We start from the raw sequence: 26,041 nt of genomic DNA, 5'->3' as shown, positions 1-26,041 counted from the left end.
TTGTGGAAACACGGTAGTAGAATAAATGATGCAGTCTGGCCATGCTTGTACATGGACTTGATGGATTCTGCCTGAAAAGGCTATATAAAAGCAGTTCACATACAGGGATAATCTTCATTATATGTCTGTCAGTTTGGGTGTATTTTGATGCTTCAAGGCATAGTATTGTCTGTGTAAGTAACTTAATTAGTAAGCCAGTTAATTATTAATTGCTATAGGATGATTTGTGACAGCAGAAATGTCTCACTATAGTCGCAACAGCTTTGATACGTTCTGCTACATTTGTGGGGAGTATACACTTAAGTCTCAGACAAACCATGACTCAACTTGTTATGAAAGCATATGATCTGTACTTTGGTTGCAAAATTGGTGATCATGACAAACCATAGACTCCTCACATTTGTTGTGCAAGATGTGCCGTCGATCTTGGAGCTTGACTCCAAGGTACTTGGAAGCCAATGCCGATTGGATTGGATTTATTGCATTTGATTTACCTCTTGTACATGAGTATTAAGTGGTTTACAGTACTAATACATATGATATTAGGTACTTTGATCTACCCTCTCTGTTCCAAACGGGCTCACAATTTAACTGAAGTACCTAAGAAAAACATCACGATGCTGACATAAAAATTGGCCTTTACTACCGACCGCCGGGACAGAGGGAGGAGACAGACTCGGAAATGATGGAGGAAATTAAATAAGAATGTAAGACAGGTAATGTCATAATCTTGGGGGATTTCAATTTCCCGGGGATAGACTGGGACCTGGGAACCTCCAACTGTGGCAAGGAGGCAAAGTTCCTGGAAGTGCTAGGGGACTGCTTCCTGGAACAGAAGGTAGGAGAGCCGACGAGAGGAAACGTCACCTTTGGCTTGGTCCTAAATGGCATTACGGGTCCGGCAAAGGAAGTAGAAGTCACGGTCCCGCTGGGGACGAGTGATCACAACATGATCAACTTCAAACTTGATGTTGGGAAAGGGAAAGGTACCAAAACCTCAACCACGACTTTAAACTTTAAAAAGGGAAGATACGACAGCATGAGAACCATGGTGAAAAAAACGGATCAAGAAAAAGATGGGCAAAGTCCATGCCTGGAACAGGCATGGTCCCTACTGAAAAATACTATCACGGAAGCACAAAGCCTCTACATTCTGCAGATGTCCCAAAGAAAAGAAAACCAAAGGCAAAAGAGAGCCGGCATGGCTTACCAAAGAGGTGAAGGAAGCCATAAATGAAAAGCAGGACTCCTTTAATACGTGGAAATGCACGAAAACATCCGAAGCTTGGAACAAACATAGAGAGGATCAGAAAAAATGTCACAGGCGGTGAGGGTTGCCAAAAAGGTCTATGAGGAGAAAATAGCGCAAGAGGCCAAAAATTTCAAGCCCTTTTTTAGATAAGTAAAAGGAAAAAACCCGCACGGGAGGCGGTGGGACTGCTGGACGACCTGGGAGGAAAAGGGTGCGTCAAGAATGACAAACAAATTGCAGACAGACTGAATTCCTTCTTTGCGTCTGTCTTTACAAAGGAAGACACCGCAACAATACCTGACACAGTGAAAGTGTTCAAGGGAGTCGTACAGGACAGCCTCACCACAGTAGAAGTGGACTTGGACCAGATTTACCACCAGATCGACAAACTTAAAAGTGATAAATCTCCTGGACCGGACGGAATTCATCCGAGAGTCCTAAAAGAACTGAAATTTGAAATCGGAGAACTATTGCAAAAACTTGCTAACCTGTCAATCAAAACAGGACAGATACCGGACAACTGGAAGATAGCGAACGTCACGCCGATATTTAAAAAAGGATCGAGAGGAGTGCCAGGCAACTACAGACCTGTGAGTCTCACGTCTGTCCCTGGAAAGATGGTTGAGGTGCTGATCAAAGATAGCATAGTCCGGCACCTAGACACACACGACCTGATGAGAACCAGTCAACATGGCTTCAGGAAAGGGAAATCATGTTTGACGAACCTACTTCAATTTTTTGAGACAGTGAACAGACAAATTGATAGTGGAGAACCGGTGGATATTGTATACTTGGACTTTCAGAAAACATTCGATAAGGTTCCACATGTAGGACTTCTCAGGAAACTACAAGGCCATGGAATAGAGGGAGATATACTAAGATGGATAGGCAAATGGCTAGAAAACAGAAAACAGAGAGTGGGCATAAATGGGAAGTTCTCAGAATGGAAAAAAGTGACTAGCGGTGTACCCCAGGGCTTGATACTTGGACCCATCTTATTTAATATTTTCATAAATGACCTGGAAGAAGGAACATCCAGTGAAATCATCAAGTTTGCAGACCACACAAAGCTATGCTGTGCAATCAGATTGCAGAAGGACAGCGAGGAACTCCAGAGCGACTTGAATCAATTGGAGAAGTGGGCAGATAAATGGCAGATGAATTTTAATGTGGAAAAATGCAAAGTGATGCATTTAGGCAGAAAAAATAAAGATCACAAGTATAGTTTGTCGGGTGTAACTCTGGGAAAGACTGAACAGGAAAAGGACCTGGGTGTACTGATAGATAGGACCCTGAAACCGTTGGCGCAATGTGCGGCAGCGAAGAAGAAAGCAAATAGAATGCTAGGCATGATAAAGAAGGGAATTACGAGTAGATCAGAGAAAGTTATAATACCGCTCTACAGACCGCACTTGGAATACTGTGTCCAGCATTGGTCTCCATACCTAAAGAAGGATATAAAACTGCTAGAGAGGGTGCAGAGACGAGCTATGAAGCTAGTGAAAGGTATGGAAAACCTGGACTATGAGGAATGACTTAGGAGACTGGGGTTGTTCTCCCTTGAGAAGAGGAGACTGCGAGGGGATCTGATCGAGACTTTCAAAATACTGAAAGGATTCAACAAAATGTAGCAGGGAAAGCAGTTATTTACAATGTCCAGTGTGACACGGACAAGAGGACATAGAGTGAAGCTGAGGGAAGACAGGTCCAGAATGAATATCAGGAAGTTCTGTTTCACGCAGCAAGTGGTGGACACCTGGAATGCTCTCCCAGAGGAAGTAATTGCAGAATCCATCGTTCTAGGATTTAAGGGTAAACTAGATGCACATCTCCTTAAGAGTGGCATAGAGTGATATGGGTAAGGGTAAATTAGATGCACATCTCCCTTGAGAAGCATACAGTGATATGGGGACTAAAACTATGCCAGGGTACACCTGGCGGGGCCTCCGCGTGTGCGGATCACCGGACTTAATGGACCCAGGGTCTGATCCGGAGATGGCAATTCTTATGTTCTTATAACTTGCTATCCCAATGATATGGCAAGAACAGAAGGATCACTTGACAGACTTACAAGTTTAATAAAATTTTGATTAATCGTTTAATCGTAATTCTAAACGATGTACACAGTACTAAAATTACAAAATTTAGGGAACAATACAACGCATAACAAGAGCTAAGTCTTGGAGGACTATTGACAAACTTGACAAACCTATAAAACACTAGGGAGGGAAGGAAAAAAGAACTACATGTTATTTGAAAGTAAGCAAGACATTCAAGGAGAATACATGAAGGTATAGGAAGTCAAAATGCTACAATGAGGTTATACTGTACAGTTAAAATCAGCTAGAAAACTGGCTAGCTAAGTATCAAAAGCATTTTTAAAAAGGAAGCTTTTTAATTTACTCTTAAATTTTTACAAGTCGCGTTCTTCCCTCAAGTATCTGTCTGATTCCTTTGGTAAAAATAAGAAATCAATTGAATTCCCCAATCTTTCTTCAGCCATGAGACCAGTGTCTCATGATGATAGTCTTCCTTTACCCGAAGCCTCTAGAGAAATGGAGCTTAAACAAAACAAATGATGAATCTACAGTGCACCAGCTAAGCACTGACAGTGACATTGATCTTGATTTTGAACCATGTACGTCTGGTGAGCCTCATCTTAATACACCAGTCAGAATTAAATGACCTAGTCAGGGACTTAGGTTTGTCAAAAGTTAAAGCAGAATTATTGGGTTCAAGACTGCTGGGATGGTGTTTGCTCTTTCTAGGTACAAAAATTTCTGTCTTTTGAAGCCACCAAGACGATTTAACAAATTTCTTTGCACAGGTTGAAAACCTCTTTATCTGCACTGACATTGAAGGGTTGTTCACAGCTTTGGGTTGTACGTATAAGCCACATGAGTGGCTTCTTTTTATTGATTTGTCAGTGTTGAGCCTCAAGGCTGTTTGTTACACAATGGCAGTCTACTTCAAGTTTCAAGTTTATTAGGATTTTATATACCGCCTATCAAGGTTATCTAAGCGGTTTTTACAATCAGGTACTCAAGCATTTTCCCTCTCTGTCCCGGTGAGCTCACAATCTATCTAACGTACTTGGGGCTATGGAGGATTAAGTGACTTGCCCAGGGTCACAAGGAGCAGCGCGGGGTTTGAACCCACAACCCCAGGGTGCTGAGGCTATAGATCCAACCACTGCGCCACACACTCCTCCTCCTTGTCTGTATCTATTGGCTATGCTGCACACATGAAAGAAACATGAAAAAATGGATCTGCTGTTAAAGCATATCCAGTACACAAAGTACAACTGGAACATCTGCGGTGATCTTAAAGTAGTAGCTGTGCTACTTGAAATGTAGCTTGAATATACCAACTATTGTTTTATTTGTAAATGGGACAGCCATGCTAAGGAGTTGCATTACATTCAAAAGATCTGTCCACTCCATAAGAATTTGGTTCCAGGACAGAAAAATGTGGTACATGAATCATTTGTTTTCCCTACAAAGATATTTTTGTCGCCTCTTCACATAAAACTTGGACTGATGAAAAATTTCATAAAGGCAAAGGTTTTCTTTATCTAAGACAAATATTTCCAAGAATAACTGATGCAAAGATTAAGGAAGGAAACTGAAGCTATGACGCCAAGTTTTGGAGTTCATGGTGATGCCAGCTAGAGAGTTGCACGGGGACAGAAATCCCACCCGTCCCCGCGAGGAATCCCTCCGTCCCTGCCCGTCCCCGTGAGGAATCCCCTATGTCCCCGCCCATCCCTATAAACTTCAGAAATAGTTATTTCACTTAATTACTGAATTAAAGGCTCTGGTAGAAACCTGGAATGCTCTCTCAGAGGAAGTAATTGCAGAATCCACTGTTCTAGGATTTAAGGGTAAATTAGATGCACATCTCCCTTGAGAAGCATACAGTGATATGGGGACTAAAACTATGCCAGGGTACACCTGGTGGGGCCTCCGCGTGTGCGGATCACTGGACTTGATGGACCCAGGGTCTGATCCGGAGATGGCAATTCTTATGTTCTTAAACCCATTTAAAAATAAGCAAAAAGACTTTATTAATTTGGAAATATTAATTGGGAAGAATACATACTTTGTAAACGGGTTTCTACCTGAGCCTCTAATGTTTATAAATTTTTATCAACACAACTAATATACTACTTTATCCTGAAGCAAAAAAAAAAAAATAAAGAATTTTTTTCCTACCGTTGTTGCCTGGTTTCTGCTTTCCTCATGTTCTCATTCAATTCCTTCCATCCACTTCTCTCTGTGTCTTCCATTTGCTCTGTTACTGTGCCTCTCCCTTTCTCCCCCCTTCCAAATTGGTCTGACACCCATCTTCTTCCCTCTGCTCCCCCCATAGTCTGGCATCTCTGTCTTCTTCCCTGCCAGCGTCTTCTCCCCACGCTCTCTTCCCCATTTCCTGTCAGCATCCTTCTCCCCCCCTCTGTCTTCCACATGTCCTTTCAGCGTCCTTCTCCATCCCTTTGTCTTCCCCAGTGCTTTCAGCGTCCTTCTCCTCCCTCAGTTTTACCCATTTCCCTTAAGAGTCTTTTCTTCTCCACTCCACCTTTCCTCCCTTTCTCCCTCCCTGTCCCTTACCTTTGTGGCGCTTCCCCACCCGACCCACAACAGAACAGGCCCTTCTTACAGCAGCTGGAGTATTGAAGCTGCTGTAAGAAGTTAATTTAGATTCGTGACTACAGGGCAGGGAGGTTTGTCTGCCGGGCCTGTTGTCGGTCGGTCGGGGGAAGCGCCACAAAAGTAAGGGGACCTGACCGGCTGTGCACACTCCCTCCCCCCCCCCCCCATGGCTGCACCCGGGGCGGACCGCCCCCCCCCCCCCCCTCTTTGGTACGCCACTGCCTTTTCCCTACCTGCCCTGCCGCACACAGCCGACCAGAAGTCTTTCCGATGTCAGCGCTGACATCGGAGGAAGGGAGGGCTTTGCTTAAGCCCTCCCTCCGACGTCACGCTGACATCGGGGAAGACTTCCGATTGGCTATGTGTGCTGCAGCAGGGCAGGTAGGAAATGGAAGACGAGCCTTGCATTGAACCCCACGGGATCCCCGCGACCTAGGGGGCGTCCCCACGGGATCCCCGTGACCCGAAGGGGGAACCCGTGGGATCCCCGTCGTCCCTGTTCCCGTGTAGCTCTCTAATGCCAGCTCCCATGGCTTGGCACTCCTTTTAATGCGCAGCAGGGAATGCCCACCTCTTGCCATGCAAAATTTTCCATCAGGTCAGGAGCTGACAGTAGCTTCAATTTTTGCTTGAACAGGAGGAGCTGTTTGTGATTGTTTTATACAAGTATGTGTGTCCTGTGCCTAACAGCTGTGTCTTAACCATAGGCGCGGGACAGAACACACACACAAAACCTGCACAAACGGCTGCATCCGAATTGCAGAAAAAGAGGAGACTTTTGAACTTGTCACAGCAAAAGAGACTTCAACTGCTGCTCAAAGTGTTTTGTCTTTTTTTTTTTTTTGGCCCTTGCTTGTTTCTGCTTGGAGCTCTGTAGCACAGCCCTGCACTATACTGGGCCTTCACATAAGAGCTGTGCCTAACGTTCAGCTCTTGTGCACAGGTGCCAGGCACATATACTCCCCCTTTCACTGAAGTACTCTGCATAAATAATTTGCATGCTATTTGTGCTGAGCTGACGTTGATGGAGCTTGGTGCATCTTGCCTTCAGTTTTGCAAGCAGTGGAAGAGGTGCAGTTAAACCACCTCTTTTGAATATTCATTATGGATATCCTGAAAATCTGACTGGCTGTGGTACCCAAGGACTAGCTTTAGGAGCCACTATCTAAAGGCAGTGCTCACTGCATTATAGAACACTTTCACATGTAGGTAACAAGTTTAAATACCAGCCAAAGTAGTTTACATTAAGAAATAGTGGTATTTCTCAGTTCAAGGGACCATAGTAGAAGTATTAATTGCAAATGTGCCTTTCCTTAATTTTCAAGCTGCCAAACTCACTCATACCTATTGTGTTGTGCAGCAAAATTCAGACCGTCATGTGTGTAATTTTGGATTTCTGAACCCATGTCCTGCTTGCATGTTGCTCTCTACGTCAAGGATAACCTACCTTCAGTTTGTTGTAGCTAAAAGCAGCCACAAAGCTGTTACCTCTTCTGTGATATGTTTGTGTTTTGTTTTTAGCCCTCTATATTTCTCTGGTTGTTTGGTAGTGGGCCTTTTATTTTTGTTCAGTAGAGATTTTTCAGTGGTTAGAGTGGGGGTGGGAGATAGAGCCTTAAATTTCAAAGATGAAAGCATTTCAGTAACTTTAACTAAAATTGATGAAATATGTTTATATTAAATAAATGCTAAAGTGTCCTATTTCTTTTAACAGAGGAGGATTCTTCCCAAACCAACAAGGAAAAGTCGTACAAAAAACAAGCAGAAGCGTCCCAGGAGGTATGTAAGTAATAATGCCCAGTGCCTAAAGTTTTTATTGGATTCTCAAAACTACACCATTTGGAAGGTGCTGGTAGACACCTGAATGACACTTAAGTTAATTATTTTAATTGGCAAATAATAGTGTGGTAATTGACTGTGCTGTTAAAAACCAATGAAAAACTTAAGAGAAAAAGTAGGCACTGTGAGGCGCCTGAATTGCATCTACGCAGATGCTTACCAGCGCTGAACGTCAAGAGGTGTGGTTATGGGCAGAGTTGACGTTCGGCACCGCTAAGTGTGATTCTACGTCAAAGATAGGCACTGGAAATGTAGGCCTGTAAAATCCTGGCTTACGTTTCCAGTACCTATTTTCAATGCAAACCACGATTCTCAAAATTAGGCTGTAGCTTGAAGTGACATGCAACCGGTGCTGTTTCTTTAGGTGATGGCTGATTGTGCATCATTTTGAGAATCTGGGCTTGAGTATTTCTTTTATAAGCTTAGATTATTTAGGTTTTATTTTAAAGAGATTTTTAAATGCTGTATTAAATAAGTAGTTTAATGTGAATATAACTATGAATTTGGGGAGGGAGTAAGAAGACACTAATTCAGTTTATTAAATTTCTCAAATTTTGATGGTGGTCCACTTTATTGGTGGTAACTATTAAACTAACAGGCACCTGTAAAACACTCAAGAGGCTCCAGCACTTACCCTAATGGCTCTGGTTCTGCTATCATTTTCAGTGAACTACTTCTTCCTTCAAGTGCAGAAAAGCAAATCCAGAAAACACTTTACAGAAGGGAACTGCAGCTTTTAAGCAGACTACAGTATTTATGTTGGGGGCTGCAATTTGTGTTGTCTATAGTGCAGCAGTTTTAGAGTAGGAATGTTTTGCATCTTGTTTTCCAACATAAATCACTAAGCTCCAACTGGGTTTTGGTTTAAATTAAAATTGATATAGTGAAGGCAAGAAGGCAGGAGGAGACATTCTGGCAGGAGCCACCAACATAAAAATTGGTTTCGATTGGTACTCTGCATTGTCAGTGTTAAGGACCTGATATATTAAGCTTTCTTTACCTATAGACTTGTGATAGAGAAAGAGTTTCAGTAACTGAGCCCTAGAGAAACTTGGTGGGGAGGGGGCATTTTAAGAGGTCTTATTGACTGGCTCCTAAGGTCTTAGAATATTCTAAAGTCTTAAAATTGTTTGAATTTTCATACACATTGCATTACTGCAAAATTCTCCGAGATCTTGTTTTTATTGAGTTGCATCTTTTATGGGTGGCTATATAATGTTTTTAACATTTTTGGATTAATTTATTGTACTGTTCACAGGTTAAGCTAGACACACTGCTTTCACAACCCAACGTGGATATCCAGTGAGGTTGCTCTCACTTGGCTCTGTCCAGGTGGCGCACGGGAGCGTAGCACCTCTTGAGTGCAATGACGTATATTCCCATTCCACAACGTTGGAGAGCATATTTGTCCCTGGCTCTTGGGCTGGTGAGGGCAGCGTCCTGTATATTCCTACAACTTCTCAGAGTCTCTGGATAGTTACTGGGGAGACAAACCATGCAGGACACAAATGCATATATATGTTCAGGGTGGTATTTTCCCCTTATCTGAAGTCACTGATATTAATCAGACTAAATTTAGAGAGCATGATGACTTGTCAGCAGTTCTACATATTGAAATATATTATCTGTATTTTCAATAAGGGTTTGTAAATATCTTTAGGGGAAAAATCAAGCATTTAGAAAGTACCACTATGTGCAGTTGGGCTTTAACATGTGTGGTGATATTTCAGCCGCACACTGACTGCAGTGCACGATGCCATTCTGGAAGACTTGGTCTTCCCAAGTGAAATTGTGGGCAAGAGAATTCGAGTGAAATTGGACGGCAGCAGGCTCATAAAAGTCCACCTGGACAAAGCACAACAGAACAATGTTGAACATAAGGTAAAAATTCTAGTGTTTACTTTTACTGAGCTATGTAATTAATGAGGTGATTAGTTTTTTGAATAATGTGAGATCTTGATTGTGGCTAATACAATAAAATCATTGACCAGGACATAAATGTGTGTTTAATCAGATGGAAGGCTATTTAGATTAACAGCAACCTGAATTTGGAATTTTTGTGTGCATGTTAGGTGCCATCGACTCAGGTTTGATTCCTAGCGACTTGACAAAGTTAAAGATCCAAAAAGAAGTCGGTTAGGTGCTAGTCTGAGGTCATTCAGCGTCACCCCATGGTAGTTGTCAACATATCCATCCCTCTTTGCTTAGTTCCTTCAATCTTTCCAAACATGAATGTCCTTTTCCAGTGATCTCTCTTTTAACTGTGTGATCAAAATGAGATAGTCGTAACTTCATCATGTGGGCTTCACATATCCAGTCTGATCTTTTCCAAAATAGATTTGTTAGCTCTCCTACGACACACGTACAATCCTTCTCCAGCACAAGAGTTCAAATGAGTACATCCTCTTTTCTGTCTTTATTTCCGTAATGTCCAACTTTCACATCCGTAATTGAATATAGAAAAAATGAATGCATGGACCAGTCTGATCTTCGTTTTAACAGTTATTGCTGTAGTGCTTGGTAGACTGGTATAGTCCTTACGAATGGGTTATATACCTCACTGCTACCAGCAGGTGGAGACTGAGAACAAACTTGTATTTATGGATACCTTTCCCTCTTGCAATCCAGTCTTCCTCAGTCTCCATTAGCAGGTGGTAAGACTAATTCGGCTCCCCTCTTAGTACTGTTGGAATTTTGTTTTGGACTCCTGGGTTCCCCTTTTGTGCCAGATAGAGCCTGTTTGGGGATCTGTCTGTCATTGGGGGTGTTAAATTCGGCTAGTCTCGTGCTGGGTCCCTCCCTCAATTTCTTCCACCTCCCCACATTTTTGTAGAGGTGCCTCAGCCAGCAGCCTAGCCCCCTGGTTGGTCAGGCTTCCAGCTTTGAGAGCCGAATTTATTCTGACTAAGTGAAAAAAAAAATCCTCAGGTGTGCCGGTCTAAAGGGCTCAGTTCTCTTTAAAACTGCCATTTGTATTATTTTTCTCATCTAACCAACACTTTTATTAAAGCTAGGGTGTTTTTCAGCACAATGAGCAATTTTAAGGGAGAAAAATGCTCCTTGTGCTCCAGACACGAGGTACTCGCGGCCGGCCTGTGCAAGCATTGTGCAGACACAGAGCGGTAGGGGAGTCTCATCGGCAGCGGTTGCCAGCGGCCAGGACACCCTGCCGCATGTACCTCACGAAGGATTCCCTTACTGCCAGAGTGGCTGGGGATTCACTAGCTTTAGGAGCCACTATCTAAAGGCACGTTTCGCGTTGGTCGGTTCCTCGGCGTCAGGAAAGTTCCAGGCTTTTCAGACAAGACAGGCCACAGGAGCTCTGATTTTGGTGGTTTCAGGTCCAATTTCGGTAGGCACCTCCTTCATTTCTGTTACCACAGGTGACCTTCCCCCTGTTCTGGAAATACAGGGGGCAAGGTATGGCAGGGTCCCCTGCTGGGGAAGGTAGTCCCTTGGAGCTGCCGGGGGTTTTCCCCCCTAAATTTATGTTGTTACTATGTAAAACTTATGTGCTGGCGGCTTGAGGTTCTCTGTCCAATCTGGGGGGGGGGGGGGAGGGTTGCCCTCAATGTCTTCCCCAGTTCAGCCCCATACAGGTGGTTTTGCACCCCTCTACTCTCTTATCCAAACATCCGAGGGTCTCGTGGGATGAGGATTTTTGCTTAGAGGAGCAAGATGGTATTGATGTGGACCTGGACCATTGGGGAGATTTCCAGGATCCGCCAGTGAGGGTGAGCACCCCCTGCTGGCGAGGATGTATCTGTGGTGCGCATTTTTCAGTGGGAAGAGCTTCTTACAATTCTTCAGGTCTCCTTGGTTTTGCACTTTGTGGACCCTTTGCTTAAGGGGATCCTCTCTGTTTCTGGCTCTTTTCCTATGCATCAGAATATTCGGGACATGCTCGCACAGTGGCAGGTGCCAGAAGCTCCTTTTCGTTTTTCTCGCTCTATTGCCTGCCTGTATCCCATTCCTGGAAGGGATAGGGACAATCTGAAGTCTGTGGTGGACGCGGTGGTCTTGGCCATCTCTAAGAGGCATACCGTGCCTGGTGAGGGCGGTGTGGGCTTGAAGAACCATGATGAGCGTAAGTTGGAAATCCCTCCTTAAACAGAGTTTTAATGTGACAGCTCTGGCGGTCCAGGCGGTGATGTGTGGTGGGCTGGTAGCTTGGGCATGTTTTCGCTGGGCTGAGCATGTGCTTGACAGTAAATCTGAGGATTGGGAATTGCTAAAGCGTGAAGTAGCAAAGATTGAATTGGGTGCTTCTTTCAGATGCCATGTATGACCTCTTGCAAGCTTCTGCCAAGTTGTTGGCTTTTGGAGTGGTAACTTGCTATACCTTGTGGCTTCGGGCTTCGTCGGCGGATATGGCGTCCAAAGCTAAGTTGACAAAATTTCCCTTTGAAGAGTCCTTTTTGTTTGGTGAGGACTTGGACAAGTTGTTTCAGACTCTATCTGATTCTAAAGTGCCTCGTTTGCCTGAGGATAGGCCTAGGCTGCTTGCTCGAGGTGGGACTGCGTGTGGGCGTGATTTCCACCGCTTCCGCCCTGGTCGAGGGGCTGCCTCCTTTTAGTCTCCTAGAGGCAGGTTCTTTCAGTGCATGCAGTCCTTTCATGGGGCCTGCCAGGATGCAGGCAGGGCCCCGCCGGATCTCTTGCCGCTCACCCAAGATGGGTGCCAGGCTGCAAGATTTTTCTCCAAAGTGGGCAGACGTCATGTCTGATCAGTGGGTTCTGGAGGTGATTCGGGACGGATATGCTCTGGAGTTTGCCCGTTCCTTGCCAGATCGTTTTCTCGCTTCCCCCTCACAAGTGGAGTGGAAGCAGCAGGCCTTTTGCCAGACCCTTCAAAGATTGTTGGATCTCCACGCAGTGGTTCCAGTTCCCCCGCAGGAGTGGGGCACAGGTTGGTACTTAATTTACTTTGTGGTGCTAAAGAAAGAAGGGACCTTTCAGCCCATCCTAGATTTGAAGGGGGTCAACAGGGCTCTTCACGTGCATTTCTTCCACATGGAAACTCGGCGGTCGTTCAGCCCAGGGGAGTTTCTGACCTCTCTAGATCTGACAGAGGCCTACTTGCACATTTCTATTCGGGCTTCCTATCATTGCTTCCTGCGCTTTGTGATCTTGAGGCAACATTATCAGTTTTGTGCACTTCCCTCCTTCTGTGCTCCACGGACGTTCACCAAGGTGATGGTGGTTGTTGCGATGGCATTGTGAAAAGAGGGCATTCTAGTTCATCCCTACCTGGATGACTGGTTGATTCGTGTGAAGTCGTTACAGGAGAGCACTCGGGTTACGGCTCAGGTGGTGAAGTTTCTGCAGATGCTGGGATGGGTAATCAACCTTTCCAAGAGCTGGTTGTCTCCATCTCAGCAACTGGAGTATCTAGTAGTGCTGTTCGACACCTCCTTGGGGAAGGTCTTCCTTCCAGAGGTCCGGGTAAGCAAATTGCAATCTCAGTTTTGCCTGCTTATGGTGTCCCGGTGTTCTTGGGCGCAAGATTTCCTCCAAGTCTTAGGGTCGATGGCGGCTTCCCTTGATGTGGTGAGCCACATGCGTCCTCTTCAGTAAGCTCTTGTTCAGAGGTGGTCGCCTCAGGCACATTCTGGATCATCCTGTTCTGCTTCCGGGCTTGGCTCGGTGCAGTCTTCGTTGGTGGCTTCAGAGCTCCCATCTTTTACAAGGGGCGAGTCTGGACCAGCCACCGTGGATGGTGCTGCTCACAGATGCCAGTCTTCTTGGTTGGGGAGCTCAGTGTCTAGGTCACTCAGCTCAGGGCACCTGGTCCACGGAGGAGGCATCTTGGTCGATCAATGTTTTAGAGACCAATGCCATCCGTCTGATGTTTGCCTTCCAGCTCTTTCTGATGGGCAAGTCTGTCAGGGTTCTTTTGGACAATGCTATGGCGGTGGCCTATGTCAAACATCAGGGGGGCACCAGAAGCACTTTGGCACAGGAGGCAGCTCTGGTCCTGGTCTGGGCGGGGACTCATCAGGACATTTCAGCCTCCCACATAGCCGGAGTGGAGAATGTTCAAATGGACTTCCTCAGTCGTCACGTGCTAGATCCCGGAGAGTGGTGTCTAAGCCCCGTGGCCTTTCAGTTGATAGTGCAGTCTTCGGGTCAGACTCTCATGGGCTTGATGGCCATAAGTATCAATGCCAAAAAGCCCCGCTTCTTCAGTCGTCACAGGGATGGTCAGGCCAAGGGCCTGGATACTCTGGTTCAACCATGGCCAACAGAGGGACTGTTGTATGTGTCTCTCCGTGGCCATTAGTGGGTAGAGTTCTTCTCCGCATATTTTGACATGCAGGCCTTGTGGTTCTGGTGACTCTGGATTGGCCCAGGCGACCGTGATATGAGGCATCTGGTGGCGGATCCTCTGCCTCTGTTGGACGACCTTCTGACTCAGGGTCCCATTCCAATGTTCAATCCGGGTCCCTTCTGTCTTATGGCTTGGCTTTTGAAAGGGATTGCCTAGATAAGAAGGGGTATTCAGATAAAGTGATCTCAACTCTCTTGGGGTCCCGGAGGCTTTCTACCTCTTGAGCTTATGTGAGGGTTTGGCGTCTATTTGAGGAGTAGTGTGCTGTGCCTGGAGTAGTCTCATTTTCATGCTTCCTTGCCTGCCATCTTAGAGTTCTTGCAGGATAACCTGGATAGGGGACTGGCTTGGTCTTCTCTCGGGTTCAGCTTGCGGCCTTGTCAGCCTTTCATAGGTTGTTGAAAGGTCAGTGTTTGACTGCTATGCCTGATGTGATTCGCTTCTTGCGGGTGGCCAAATTGCTCAAGCCTCCCTAGGCGGCCCTCTGTTCCATCTTGGGATCTGAATCCAGTTCTATACTAGTGCACCCACCTTTTGAACCGTTGGGTGACTGCTCTTTGAAGGACCTTACTCTTAAAGCGGTATTTTGGTGGCCATTACTTCAGCTAGACATGTTTCTGAGCTGCAGGTTTTCTCTCGTAGGGCTCCCTTGGAGTTTTCTAGGGAGCGGGTTGCCTTGAGGCCTGTTCCTTCTTTTCTGCCAAAGGTAGTTTCTCCTTTTCATGTCAATCAATCTGTGGTCCTCCCGGTGTTGGGTAGTCGGGAGGGCTCTTCTGAGCAAAGTCAGCTACGCAAGTTGGATGCCTGTCGGGTCCTTCGCTCTTATCTGCAGAGGACCCAGGAGATCAGGAAATCAGATCATCGCTGCCTTGCTCTTGGGTCCTCATAAGGGAAATGGTGCTTCTAAGGCTACTATTGCGAGCTGCATTAAGGAAACTATTGTTATCCCAGGACAAGAGGCATGATATTCTCACATGTGGGTGACGTCATCTACGGAGCCCCGATGCGGACAGCATTTCAAGCAAACTTGATTGAAGATTCAAGCCTGCTGGCTGTAGCACGCATGTGTGCCTCCTGCTCCACTAGAGGGCGCATCCCCTCCTCGTGGTCTTCAGTTCGATTTTTTTCCGCTGTGCTAAGACACGTTTTTCTTAGCACTGGCCCAGTGCCTTCTTTGCACCGCGATTTATTATATTTTTTCTTTTTTCGTCGCTAAAAGTCGCTGTGCGTAACAAAATTCTTCTTTCTTCCTGCTCATCGCACTTTTCGCGCCCCTTTTTCTCGCGATCCGGGGGCTCCCGGATCGCCGCGACTGCAGGGCCTGATTGGCCGCGGCCGCCTGGATGTCCCGGCCCATTATGGGCTTTAAAAAGTGCACCGGGTGCGAGCGTCTTCTATCTCTCACAGACCCGCATCGCTGGTGCATCCTTTGCCTGGGGGCCGATCATCCAACAGTAACTTGCCCCTGGTGTGCTACCTTCCAACAGCGGGCGCTCTGACGACGACGGGCCCGCATGGCGGAACTATTTGCTACCGACCAACCCTCGGCCTCGAGATCGTCCCCGGCCTCTATCTCGGCCTCGAGTACATCGGCCCCGCCTCGGGACTCGGCTTCGAAGGCCTCAAGCTCTCAGAAGTCCTCTGCCCCGGGTAAGCCCCTCTTCCTTCCTCAGGTTCCAGTGGGAACCCCTTACCCACGGCCCCGGCGAAAACCCCGAAGACCTCGGGACGTGCCTCCACCACTCGGGAATGCTCCGAAGCGAGATCGCCCCCGGTGGAGAGCACAGCGGCCTTGGACATGCCATCGATGCTGTCCGTGCCAGTATTCCAGGAACTGCTCCGGGCAATGATCATAACGGAGCTATCCACTGCCATGGCTCACCTTCAACCGGCCTCGACCCCGCGTGTGCCGGACCAGCCTGAGCAACGCGCCGTTCTCGTCGCCTCTCCTCTTTATCGGATTCCTCTCCGAGGCATTCGAGGCGCACGTCCCCGGCGGAGCGCCGCGGGGCAAAACGAAAATCGAGACACCTCTAAGAAAGCCTGGAGTTCCCCTCCGGCTCGAGGGTGCACCCCCTCGACTCGATAGGGGGGGCCGCTAAGGGTTACCGAGCTATCTCTCACCAACCCACAGCTCCTATTGACTCCCCCCTCGGTCCGGGACTCCGGTCCGAGGCCCAAGGCTTTCGCCGAGGGAGTCCGGGGAGGGATCCCCGACCAGACATCGGTCGGTACCCAGAACCCCGGCGTCGTCCCCGAGGGCTTCCCCGAGTCGACGCAGGTCCTCGACCCCGGAGCGCTTCCACAGCGCGTCTCCAGTATCGGACCGAGGGTCTGAGCGAGAACCCCGCTATTCGAAGGAGGCTTCTCCTTCCTTCTCGGCCAAACGGAGGTCTCGGTCACCGTCCCCGCAAGGGGCCACGGGACCCCACCGACCATCCTTCACGAGGTTCATCCAGGACATGGGACGTGCCCTTGACTTGGACTTACAATCTGACTCAAGGTACTCCAAGGAATGCCTGGCGGAGCTGGATATGCCTTCCCCGCCCCGAGAGTCCCTCCGGCTACCATTGAACCCGGTACTCGGGCAGACCCTTATCAGGAACCTCGAAACTCCTTACATGGTGACGGCGGTCCCATCTAAAATGGAGTCTAAGTACCGGACGGTACCATACCCGGGGTTTGAGCAACCACAGCTGTCCCACCAATCCTTACTGATGGAGTCTTCTCTAAAAAAAGCTCACCCCTCTAGGATGTTCGCGGCGGTCCCTCCTGGACGCGAAGGCCGGACACTGGACAAATTCGGACGCCAGTTGTATTAGAACTCTAAGATGACCGCTAGAGTCCTGAACTACACCTTTACTTTTTCCTCCTACCTCAAGCACCTCATTGCGCAGCTTGCCTCCTTCTCGGAGAGCTTACCCACCCCTTGCCAGACAGAGTTCGGCCTCCTCCTTGAGGATTTTTCCAACCTCAGACTGCACTTGTTCCATGCCGCTTATGACGGCTTTGAACTGTCTTCCAGGGTCGCAGCCTTTGCGGTGGCCATGCACTGGCTGGCATGGTTACGACTCGTCGATATGGACCCTAACCTGCAAGATCGGTTAGCCAACTTCCCTTGCGTCGGGAAGGAGCTCTTTGACGACACCATCGAGGCTGCTACGAAACGGTTGTCAGAACACATACGTTCCTTCGCGTCTCTCGTCCGGCAGAAGCCTAAACCACAGACCTCTCGCCCTTTCCGGGGATTACCTCGCCGCTACCCCCAGAAGTCCACACCGGCCTTTTCCAGACCACCGCCGCGACGCCCCCAGGCTCACTCAAGGGCTCCACCAAAGTCACAGCCCATGGCGCAGGTGAAGCCGTCTCCGTCCTTTTGACGGAATGAGTGGACGGGGGCGGGCCCCCTCCGCACCTCCACCGGGCCTCCTCCCCATCGGGGGCCGCCTACGAGCCTACTACCCTCGCTGGAAAGCCATAACGTCAGACTCATGGGTCCTTGGCGTGATCTCATCATGGTACTCGCTCAACTTTCGGGAGGTACCTCCCGACAACCCACCGAGTGCGTGTCCTCCAAATCGAGCGCAGTTGCCCCATCTCCTCTCCGAGGCAAAGGACCTCCTCCGCCTGCGGGCGGTGGAGCCGGTCCCCCAAAATCAAAGGGGCCAAGGGTTTTACTCCTGCTACTTCCTGGTACCGAAGAAGACGGGAGACCTGCGCCCGATCCTGGACTTAAGGCGCCTGAACAAGTTTCTGGTACGGGAAAAGTTTCGGATGCTTTCCCTTCCGATCCTTTACCCCTTGATCAGCGAAGGCGATTGGCTCTGCTCCCTCAATCTGAAGGAGGCCTACACCCATGTTCCGGTGCATCCTGCTTGCCGCAGGTTCCTGCGCTTTCAGGTGGGGGATCTCCACCTGCAATATCGGGTCCTCCCCTTCGGCCTGTCCTCGTCCCCCCGAGTCTTCACGAAGTGCCTCGTAGTCGTCGCGGCTACCTTGCGCTCCCAGGGTCTGCAGGTATTCCCCTACCTGGACGATTGGTTGATCAAAGCCTCGACCAGGGAGGGGGTTATCTCAGCGACCCAACAGACTATTACTGCGCTTCAGTGTCTGGGGTTCGAGATAAACTTCCCAAAATCCCAGCTATGCCCCTCTCAGTCCTTACAATTCATCGGGGCCGTGCTGGACACGGTCCGTCTGCATTCCTTCCTCCCTCCTCAGCGTCGGGAGGCTGCACTCTCAGGTGCTGCGACAGGTGTTCGACACGTGGGGGACTCCCCAGATAGATCTGTTCGCCTCCCCCGACAATCAAAAACTGCCTCTCTTCTGTTCAAGGATATACTCCCCGGACCGTCTCGAGGCCGATGCCTTCCTCCTAGATTGGGAAGGAAAGTTCCTCTATGCGTTCCCGCCATTTCCTCTGATTCTGAGGATGCTGGTCCATCTAAAATCTCTGAGGGCCACTCTGATCTTGATCGCTCCTCGATGGCCCCGCCAGCCTTGGTTCTCCCTACTACTTCAACTCAGTGTCAGGGAACCTCTGCTTCTGCCTGTCTTTCCCTCTCTGCTATCTCAGAGTCGGGGTTCACTGTTACATCCCAATCTTCAGTCTCTTCATCTGACTGCTTGGTTTCTTTCCCCTTGACTTCCTTCCCTGTATCTCAGTCGGTCAGGGAAGTGTTGGAGGCTTCTCGGAAGGTCTCGACTAGACTCTGCTATTCTCAGAAGTGGACTAGATTCTCGTCCTGGCGCTCTTCTCACCGCCAGGACCCGGTGTCGGTCCCTGTGTCCTTGGTTCTGGAGTATTTACTCCATTTATCTCACTCTGGCCTGAAGACCAATTCCATTCGAGTCCATCTCAGCGCCATTGCTGCCTTTCATCAGCCCCTGGAAGGGAAGGCTCTTTCACTCCATCCCTTACTTTCCCGTTTCATGAAGGGGCTCCTGAATGTTCATCCTCCCCTCAAACCGCCTCCGGTGGTTTGGGATCTCAATGTGGTTCTAGCTCAACTGATGAAACCTCCATTTGAGTCTATGGATAAGTGTCATCTTAAGTTCCTCACTTGGAAAGTGATCTTCCTACTCGCTCTCACTTCTGCTCGGAGGGTTAGCGAGCTGCAGGCCTTGGAGGCGGACCCACCTTTCACGGTATTCCACCATGACAAGGTGGTCCTCCACACTCACCCTAAGTTTTTGCCTAAGGTGGTGTCTGATTTTCATCTCAACCAGTCCATTGTTCTACCTGTGTTCTTCCCCAAGCCCCACTCTCTTCCCGGAGAGGTGGCGCTTCACACTCTCGACTGCAAGCGGGCGTTAGCCTTCTACCTCCAACGCACCCAGTCTCACCGGACGGCCCCCCAGTTGTTTTTGTCCTTCGACCCTAACAGGTTGGGGCGCCCAGTTTCCAAGCGCACCCTGTCCAACTGGTTAGCTGCTTGTATTTCTTTCTGCTACGCTCAGGCTGGTCTCGCGCTGTACGGTCGAGTTACGGGACATAAGGTCCGAGTGATGGCAGCTTCGATAGCTTTCCTCAGGTCCATGCCTATCGAGGATATCTGCAAGGCTGCCACGTGGTCTTCGTTCATACTTTCACCTCACACTACTGCCTGGATACACTGTCCAGGAGCGATGGCCGGTTTGGCCAATCGGTCTTACGTAACCTATTTTCTTGAATTGCCAACCTCCCTCCATCCCTTATCAGTTAGCTTGGAGGTCACCCACATGTGAGAATATCATGCCTGCTTGTCCTGGGATAAAGCACAGTTACTTACCGTAACAGGTGTTATCCAGGGACAGCAGGCATATATTCTCACAACCCGCCCACCTCCCCGGGGTTGGCTTCTTTGCTGGATATGTGAACTGGAGACCACGAGGAGGGGATGTGCCCTCTAGTGGAGCAGGAGGCACACATGCGTGGTGCAGCCAGCAAGCTTGAATCTTCAATCAAGTTTGCTTGAAATGCTGTCCGCATCGGGGCTCCGTAGATGACGTCACTCACATGTGAGAATATATGCCTGCTGTCCCTGGATAACAGCTGTTACGGTAATTAACTGTGCTCTTCCGCTTATCTTCTGAAGAAAAAGTCTGTTCCAGAGTTTCTCAAGGCTCATTCCACTTAGTATCAGGCAGCTTTTTGGGCTGAGTCTTTTCTAGTGCCTCCAGTGGATATTTGCAAGGTTGCAGTTTGGTCTTCTCTGCATTCCTTTGTGAGACACTACCGTGTGGATGTTCAGTTGCATCGGGATGCGGTATTTGGTGAATGTGTTCTGGTGTCGGCCTTTTGAGGGTCCCACTCTTAATGGGTACTGCTTTGGTATGTCCCATTCGTAAGGACTATACCAGTCTACCAGGTGCTACAGAAGGAGAAATTAGGTTCTTACCTGCTAATTTTCTTTCTGTTAGCCTGTAGACTGGTGTAGTCTCCCCACCTTGTCTGTCTTTCTACGTTGATAGCGGGTTTTTGTTTGCGTGTAGATTGGTGTTTTCTGCGGGTTCTAGAATTTTCCTAGGGCCGGGGAGAATTAAGAACAGCAGCTGTGGCTTAGATGGTGAGCTTTGGGGATATTTTCTTTGCCAGGGTTTAGTTCTTCACATGTTCTAACAGTTGTTTACCAATGTTTGTTGTTTTTACACTCCTGTTCGGTGTGTGTTTTCAGTTGAAGTCTTTCCTAGATTCTGCTTGACTATTCAGCAGACTGGATTGCGAGAGGGGAAGCTATCCTGATATACATGTTTTTTCTCAGTCTCCACCTGCTGGTAGCAGTGAGGTATATAACTCATTCGTAAGGACTATACTAGTCTATAGGCTAACACAGCGGTCTCAAACACGCGGCCTACGGGCCACATGTGGCTCTCCAAGTTTTATTTGCGGCCCGCGGTCTGGACTGGATAATTCCTTCCTTTTGGAGCAGCAGCGGGTCTGGCCGGTTCGTTCCGTTCAAAGCTGCGGGTTGGCGGCTCCTTGCGCTATTCGCTCCTGCATCGGAAGCCTCTCTGACATCACAACATCAGAGAGGCTTCAGACGCAGGCGCGGATCTCGCAAGGAGCCGCCACCCGCGGCTTTGAATGGAATGAGCCGGCCAGACACGCTGCTGCTTCAGTGGCGTACCAATGGGGGTGCGGTCCGCACAACTGGTCACCCTCCATTGTTCTTCCTAGAGTGCGGCTCGTGGCTCGTCTAGAGCAGGGGTGCCCAACTGCTTACCTTCCCTTCTCACCCCCGGCACCATACTTTATGATCTCCCTGCTTCTCTCGCCGCTCGACCTCAATTCTGACGTCGAGAGGACGTTCTAGCTAGCCAATCGCTGCCTGGCTGCCCGGAATGTCCTTTCCGACCTTAGAATTGACGTCGGGCAGCGAGAGTTGGTCGGCCCCGTGGAGATCTCGGCCTGTTCCCGATGGCGCCAGCAGCAGCAGCCTATTCTCCGGTGGTGGTGGCATGGGGGGAGGGCAGGGAGCCAGAAGGAAAAAAGAAAGAAGGGGGGGACAGGAAGCCAGAAGGAAAAAAAGAAAGAAGGGGGGGGGGGACAAGGAGCCAGAAACAAAGCAAAAAATGGGACAAGGAATCAGAGAAAGACAGACATAGAAAAAGAAATAAAAAGTTGGGGGAGGGAATGAGGTCTGGAGGAGAGGAAGCATACAGGAGGCTGAAAGAAGAGAAGAAATATTGGATGCACAGTCAGAAGAATAAAGTGCAACCAGAGACTGATGAAATTACCAAACAAAGGTAGGAAAATGATTTTATTTTCCATTTAGTAATAGAAATGTGCCAGTTTTGAGAAAGAAAAGATATTAAACTTTAATGTGAGTGCTGCAGAAAAAAATAGAGTACTTGGAGGGCCGCAGAAAAAATAGTTAATGTCTTATTAAAGAAATGACAATTTTGCATAAGGTAAAACTGTTAAAGGAAAGTTTTATAAACTATAAAGAGTTTAACCTCATGCAAAATTGTCATTTCTTTAATAAGACATTAACTATTTTTTTCTGCGGCCCTCCAAGTACCTACAAATCCAAAATGTGGCCCCGCAAAGGGTTTGAGTTTGAGACCACTGGGCTAACAGAAAGAAAATTAGCAGGTAAGAACCTAATTTCTCCTTTATTGAATTCTTAATACAAGGAAAAGACCAATGTATTAAACAGAAACACTAAACTCCGTTCATACATATTAAAATGCTATGACCCCATTGCAAAAATGATTATCCATAAGAGAGCACCGAATGTAACAATTAGCAATCCATAAATACCAATGTAATGTAAAATCTTTTCTGAATATACTTGTCCTTTGTCTGAAACCCAATGTGGACATCCAGTGAGGTTGCTCTCGTATGGCGCTGTCCAGGTGGCGCATGGGAGCGTAGCACCTTTAGGTGCAGTGACGTATAATCCCGTTCCACAACGTTGGAGAGCATGTTTGTCCCCAGCTCATGGGCTGGTGAGGGCAGTGTCTTGTATATTCCTACAACTTCTCAGAGTCTCTGGACTGTTACTGAGGAGACAAACCATGCAGGACACAGTTATTTGAGAGTGCAGTTTGTAATTGAGGACACATCTAATTTTGATTTGATGTTAAGATTGCCATGGACCATTACTGCTTTGCTGCCACATAACCTTAGGTTATGCTATTTTGTTTCTTGTCCATTTCAGCATGATAGTCTATAAAGTTTGCATTACTAACTTTTTATTTGTTTGTTTTTTTAGGTTGAAACATTTTCTGGGGTCTATAAGAAGCTCACAGGCAAAGATGTTGTGTTTGAGTTCCCAGAGTTCCAGTTATAAAGTGAAAAATGACAATAAAAATGTTCATTGTTTAGTATCTGCTTGCTTGCCTTGTATTAAGGCTATTAATGCTTATGCATTACATACAAAGCTGTACTGGATTTTCAACAGCTTTCCTGACAGCAGTGATGAAATGAATGGATGTTGATGTTTTGGGCAAAATGAATAAGGGTGCACAGGATGGGTAAATGTATGTGCCAGAGGATCAAGTTATATCTAATTTGAACATTTTATAGATGGCCTCCACATCTTTAACATACAAACTCCTCCTTCTCCTGGTGTGACTAAATTAGTCCAATTTAATTGAGTTACCAAGCCCCTTCAGTTATTCCTCATACCAGCTATTGCACAGAGAAGCTAGGAACAGTCCACTTTGGTCTTTGGGAGCCTTATATTGTATAGCCATACAATATAGCTGCTGCTAACCTATCATGAAAAAAACCTAATAATTATAACATGTTCAACACTTTTTTGTTCCGCTGTTCTGCAATGTACCTTTTGAAATCCACACAACATAAACCTAAAACACCTTTAATGAAAGGTGTGGCTCACTGGTAGAGCTGCTGCATCTGCATCTAGAGGTTGAAATCAAATCCCAGTGCTACATCTTGTGAACCTTGGTAATCGTTTAATCCACCAGTGCCCACCGCTTTGAATGTCAAAGCAACAAAAAGGCAATATACAAGTCCCCATTCCCCCTTTCCCAAATTATTTTTGTGGATCATCAGAATGTGAGCATCATTAGATCTTATGTAGATTGATTATCTCCTGATGCAGTGCAGATGAGAAACACAGTAGTACTATGTTGGGATGCTTGAAGGAAGAATGGACCTGGATGGAGACCTCTAACCTGTCAAACAGGGAAATTTTGGCAATTAAGAAAAGTTTTTTGAAAATATACTGATAAAACTATAAGCGATATAAGTTTTATGATTACATATAAGAAAAATTGGACTTATGAGGAAAGCAGTGAACAAATCCAGAGAAATACTAGAATAAACATTTTTTTCTAAAACTTGCTATAGTATAGCCACAAAAAACTATTTCCATCAAACACACCACTTCATGACTACCTACTTCATTTTATATCCCACAAGCTTAGAACGGGTTTTTGGTCAACATACATAATATATAGTAAAACGGGTTACAGCTTACCATACATTTCTTTGGGAGGTATAGACTGAAGGAGATTTGGTGGGTTTGTTGATCCATTAATCTATTTGACAATGCTGATGGCAAGAGAAGCTGGAATCAACAAATTTAACCATACAGGCATTAGGGGAAGAGGTAAGGTGTTTTGGGTTTTTAAAAAAATTGTTTTCCTAAAGTTCAGAAGCCCCTCGAGGGATTTGACCTGTAGGGGCAGTTGATTCAAGTAGCTTAGTATGAAATGGGGGTAGGATCATCTGGAGGGCACAACAAGGGTTATTTGGAGGAAGCTTATCTGACATGAAGTCAGGCGCCATGTTGTTCTAGGACTTGTAAGCTAGCATCAAGCCCTAAGACGCAACATTTGGCTATGGGTAACCAGTGGGCAGACAATAGCGTCTAGGAAATGGGATCGTGAGTGAAGATTCTTTAGAAGCCTGATTGCTGCATTTTGTACATGATGTAGTACTGTATATTCTTTGCTGTCAACCTGTTCAATAGTGTATTAAAGTAGTCCATGCAGGAGAGGATGATGACAGAAGTTGGGTAAAGTCAGGTTCGGAGAAGTAGTTCCTTATTTTTCAGAGTTGCTGGAGATAGTAGAATGAGGAAGAGACCACTTAAGAGATATGGTTGGAAAATGATAGGTTTGAGTCAAGGAGTATCATAAGATACACACGACCTCATAGCCAGTCAACATGGCTTCAAGAAAGGGAAGTTTCCATGCACAAATACCATGCTATGGGAATTGTGCTGCTATCTGGACTACACTTACTTTTTCCACTATTCTTTAAAGGAAGCCTCAGCCCCACCACTCCACCGCAAAATTGTTATTTTGTTGCGAGATTTGTGTGGCTCTTCATCATTGGCCGTCCTTGTTATATAGTATTCTAAGGTGTTTTGTTTATATTTCCCATTCACAAAAGTGCTTCAATAAATAATTCAATAAATAGTGCTAAATGTTTCTATTTTGTAATGGTACTTAGCTTGCGTTATCCAACTTGAACACAGCCAAAAGCTCAGGAGTCTGACCCGACATGTTTCGCATAAAAATGCTTTGTCAAGGGTCCCCCGAGTGTGCTGCTGTCATCTTTCTCTTACTTTTTTGGAGTCGGATGACAGCAGCACACTCGGGGGACCCTTGACAAAGCATTTTTATGCGAAACATGTCGGGTCAGACTCCTGAGCTTTTGGCTGTGTTCAATTTGGATAACGCAAGCTAAGTACCATTACAAAATAGAAACATTTAGCACTATTTATTGAATTATTTATTGAAGCACTTTTGTGAATGGGAAATATAAACAAAACACCTTAGAATACTATATAACAAGGACGGCCAATGATGAAGAGCCACACAAATCTTCTCGCAACAAAATAACAATTTTGCGGTGGAGTGTGGGGCTGAGGCTTCCTTTAAAGAATAGTGGAAAAAGTAAGTATAGTCCAGATAGCAGCACAATTCCCATAGCACAGTATTTGTGCATGGAAACTTATACTAACGTACATCATTCTGGACATTTATATATATATAAAAGGTTATGGGCCCATAGATTTCAAGAAAGGGAAATCATGTTTAACGAATTTACTTCAATTTTTTGATACCGTGAACGAACAAATTGATAGTGGAGAACCGGTGAACATAATATACTTAGTCTTCCAGAAAGCTTTCGACAAAGTACCACACAAAAGACTTCCCAGGAAACTACAAAGCCATGGAATAGAGGGGGATATACAAAGATGGATAGGCAAATGGCAGGAGAACAGAAAACAGAGAGTGGGCATAAATGGGAAGTTCTCCGATTGGGAGAAAGTGACTAGTGGTGTACCCCAGGGCTCGGTACTTGGGCCGATCTTATTTAATATCTATACCAATGACCTAGAAGGAACATCCAGTGAGATTATCAAGTTTGCAGACGACACATAGCTATGCTGGGCAATCATCGCAAAAGGATAGCGAGGAACTTCAGAGTGATTTATGTCAGAGAAATGGGCGGAAAAATGGCATTAACATTTAATGTGGAGAAATGCAAAGTAATGCATT

At 46.8% G+C, this 26,041-nt stretch overlaps 1 protein-coding gene and 2 non-coding genes across 3 annotated transcripts in view; all 3 read left to right on the top strand.

Annotated features, from left to right (window-relative positions):
• Nucleotides 1-22,888, top strand: part of RPS7 (ribosomal protein S7) — a 45,661-nt gene extending 22,773 nt beyond the window's left edge. Inside the window, exons 5-7 of the mRNA XM_033937056.1 lie at nt 7,619-7,683; nt 9,474-9,624; nt 22,774-22,888. Coding sequence (XP_033792947.1) covers nt 7,619-7,683; nt 9,474-9,624; nt 22,774-22,851 — 294 coding nt within the window. The 3' untranslated portion in view covers nt 22,852-22,888. The remainder of the gene's footprint in view (nt 1-7,618; nt 7,684-9,473; nt 9,625-22,773) is intronic.
• Nucleotides 9,030-9,253, top strand: LOC117358335. Its single transcript, XR_004539029.1, has one exon. It is a non-coding gene; the product is annotated as a small nucleolar RNA SNORA73 family (small nucleolar RNA).
• LOC117358334 lies at nt 22,369-22,591 on the top strand. The gene has a single exon (XR_004539028.1). It is a non-coding gene; the product is annotated as a small nucleolar RNA SNORA73 family (small nucleolar RNA).
• Nucleotides 22,889-26,041: the final 3,153 nt, after the last annotated feature.

This window comes from Geotrypetes seraphini, chromosome 3 (assembly GCF_902459505.1).
Source record: "Geotrypetes seraphini chromosome 3, aGeoSer1.1, whole genome shotgun sequence".
Classification (NCBI taxonomy): domain Eukaryota; kingdom Metazoa; phylum Chordata; class Amphibia; order Gymnophiona; family Dermophiidae; genus Geotrypetes; species Geotrypetes seraphini.
This window is presented reverse-complemented; position numbering and strand designations above follow the sequence as displayed.